General features: G+C 36.9%; 2 protein-coding genes across 4 annotated transcripts in view; one reads left to right on the forward strand and one right to left on the reverse strand.

Annotated features, from left to right (window-relative positions):
* LOC107685288 (gamma-aminobutyric acid receptor subunit beta-3-like) overlaps nucleotides 1-3,131 on the reverse strand; it is a 73,549-nt gene that overhangs the window by 51,873 nt on the left and 18,545 nt on the right. The window lies entirely within an intron of this gene.
* gabra5 (gamma-aminobutyric acid type A receptor subunit alpha5) overlaps nucleotides 1-3,131 on the forward strand; it is a 32,035-nt gene that overhangs the window by 2,172 nt on the left and 26,732 nt on the right. For all 3 annotated transcript variants that reach the window (XM_016481821.1, XM_016481822.1, XM_016481823.1), the window contains exons 5-6: nucleotides 515-582; nucleotides 999-1,219. In XM_016481821.1, coding sequence (XP_016337307.1) covers nucleotides 515-582; nucleotides 999-1,219 — 289 coding nt within the window. The remainder of the gene's footprint in view (nucleotides 1-514; nucleotides 583-998; nucleotides 1,220-3,131) is intronic.

Genomic DNA, 3,131 nt, shown 5'->3' on the forward strand with positions numbered 1-3,131 from the left:
AGGATATCAATGTGGCTGCTGACCTTGAGAAAGCTATCGTTCTTTTCCAAAGGTGCAGGTTAATTGTTCTCAGAGGTTGAAAGCATGGCATTACGGCAGAGAAAGAGAATAAACACAGGCTGCTCTGTTTCCATGTGAGTGAGTTCAAGGGAGCACATCTCATAGCTGTAGCAGCAGAAACGTGATGTCAATTGACAAATGATGGCATTGGACTTGATTTAGTGCTTTGAGAAGGAAAGTGCAATCAAGCGAATTAAATTAATTTCTTTTCATTTAAAAAATGAATGCAACAAAATAATGTGGCCAAATCAAAGCATACTTTAATAGAAATTCTGTATATTTTATATTATATTTACACATATATTTACTATGTTTCATGTTTTACTATGTATAATGGTTTTAAGTTTAGTACCGATAACTATAATAGCTCTATCTATCTATCTATCTATCTATCTATGCAATGACCAAAATTGAACTTGATCTAATAAATCACAATTTGTTTGTGATTTTACAGAGAAAGTGACAGAAATTAAGACCAACATCTTTGTGACCAGCTTTGGACCAGTGTCAGACACTGAGATGTTAAGTATTTCAACCATATCCTTTCTTCATGAAGAAACACCATTCATTAATCTCTACAGCAGGAAATTCCCACCCGAGATCTCTCTTCATCAAGACCCCCTTCATTAAATCATGCCTCCATCTGTAACATTACTTCACCTCTGCAACTTTTCCTGAAATTCTGCATGCAATATCTTAGGTAGGTTACAGTATGATCTGATGAATGATACTATTGTTCATTTTTATATTCAGTCTTGTGACACATTTGATTCTGCCTTCAGGCAAGGTCGTTGCTGTAATTGATGGGCCACTGGAGAAAAAGTTTATGGGGAGGCCTCAGTGGGCCCCTCCTCCTCATCATCACAGGGCCCGGGGTCCCTCACAATGACCCTGCCTTCAGGTACACACTAATGACACTAACATTCTCCTTTCAACAGGAATACACCATTGATGTGTTTTTCCGTCAAAGCTGGAAGGATGAGCGTTTGTGTTTCAAGGGGCCAATGGAGATGCTACCTCTGAATAACCTGCTGGCCAGCAACATCTGGACACCAGACACCTTTTTCCTTAATGGCAAAAAATCCATTGCTCACAACATGACAACGCCCAACAAGCTTCTGAGACTGAAGGATGATGGGACATTGCTGTACACCATGAGGTACCAGTTTAAGCTATAACACCTTGTCATTTCCCAGTATGTGAACTGCTGTGTGCATGAATGGATTTGAGTAGTTATGGGTAGTACAGTCATACATTTGACCTTCATCTCATGTATGCCCTCCTCACCCCTGTTTTGCACTGTTGAACCCTCTGCCATGTGACAGATGTGTTAAGCACACATGAACTCGGCTCCCGCTGAACTCAGCATCTCATGTTCCACATCGTACAATCTCTGTGGGAATGTTCAGCTTGCCCCTGCTAAAGCTAAGATTTCTCTCTATACAGTACTTTTTTTTTCAGTGTTGTCTTTTCACAAGAGGTCACTAGGTTTATCTTTCTTGTTGTTTTCTTTTCATTAGTGGTTATACAGGGTGTCCGCGGGTCCTTAAAAAGTCTTAAAATGTCTTAAATAACGTTTTCCTAATAAAAGGCCTTAAAATGTCTTAAATTCAGATTCGATGGGTCTTAAATATTTTTGGTCACATTACCGCTAAAATATCTTAAGTCTGACGGACCTAATGACTGTTTACAATCATTGGACAGACCAAAGATTTTTTTTCTCCCCTGCAGTAAGTTACTGCATCATCAGAGAGAATCGCAGTAGCAGAATACAGGTCAAACTACCTTCTTAATGTTCTCAGTAATAATAAAAATAATAATAATAATATAGGTCGAGCTACTGCTGATCAGCCTTCTAGCTAGTTTCAAATGTTTTTTTTTTTTACTTGCCTGACTGGACAAATCGCCTGATTAAAACATAAGTGAAAAAAAAAAAAACCCAGCGAAGCATCGAAATATGAGAATGATTCTTCTAATTTTATTAGCCTACATTCAATGTAAACAGCGATTGATAATGGATAGTGTAAGTATTTCTGGTATCAAGGTTACTGTTGAGGCTCACTCTGTTTGTCTCTTTGTGAGAGACTTCAGAGAAAATGAGCGTAACAGCACACATAAAGAAACTCAGAAGAAACATATTGCAGTAAAAATTCAAAATGTTTAGTTTATTCATAACATGATATAGTTAAGTAACATACCATGACAAGTGAGCTATTTTGCTGAATCATAAAACATTATTTATGCATTTGTAAAAATAGGCCTTTGTAAAGGTAAATAAAAATAACCAGATTTAAGTATGTAAAAGCTAGAACACTGATGAAAATATTGCTTCAGAATAAATTGTTTACACCACCAAAAATCTCGGTGATGCAGTGCTTTTGTGGGGATATTTTGCATGGAATATTGTCTGCTGATATGAAAGGTTCACTGTATATCTTAGTAATAAATGTAATTTATTACAGCGATGATATTTTGTTTTGTTTTTTACATTAAACACATTAAAACTCGCGTTACTTGTAATGCATTACCCCCAACACTGCATACATGTATGTAATATAATGTGTGTTTCCATTACATGTTTAGGTCTTAAATTTCATATAAGGTGGTATTAAAAAGGTCTTAAAAAGTCTTAAATTTAACTTGTTCATGTCTGTAGAAACCCTGTTATACATTTTTTAGATTTCTCATGCGTATTTATTCTCTTTATATTTCAAGGCAAAAACTCCTCTTGCCCTCTTTATGCTATAGACTTGAATGGTACTTCAAATCATCCAGGTCATTGAGGAGAGGTGTGAGGAGATCTATCGATCTATCTATTAGGGATGCATCGATACCGATACTGCGCTCCTGTACTCGTACTCGTAAAAATGCCCCGATACCAAAAGCCGATACCAAACAGCGTGTGAATAGAGCTTAAGAAACACTGAAAACAGAACAACAGAGTGTAGAATGGAGTTATTAGAGATTAGGGATGTCTATGAAGTACATGTAAGTAATTAATACAATGTTAAACATTCAGTATTCAGGCCTGTATAGCGGATGTGCCCGAGCTGATAAGCAGAGCGCGCTGA

The sequence above is a fragment of the Sinocyclocheilus anshuiensis genome, unplaced genomic scaffold, assembly GCF_001515605.1.
Source record: "Sinocyclocheilus anshuiensis isolate Anshui unplaced genomic scaffold, SAMN03320099.WGS_v1.1 scaffold385, whole genome shotgun sequence".
NCBI lineage: Eukaryota > Metazoa > Chordata > Actinopteri > Cypriniformes > Cyprinidae > Sinocyclocheilus > Sinocyclocheilus anshuiensis.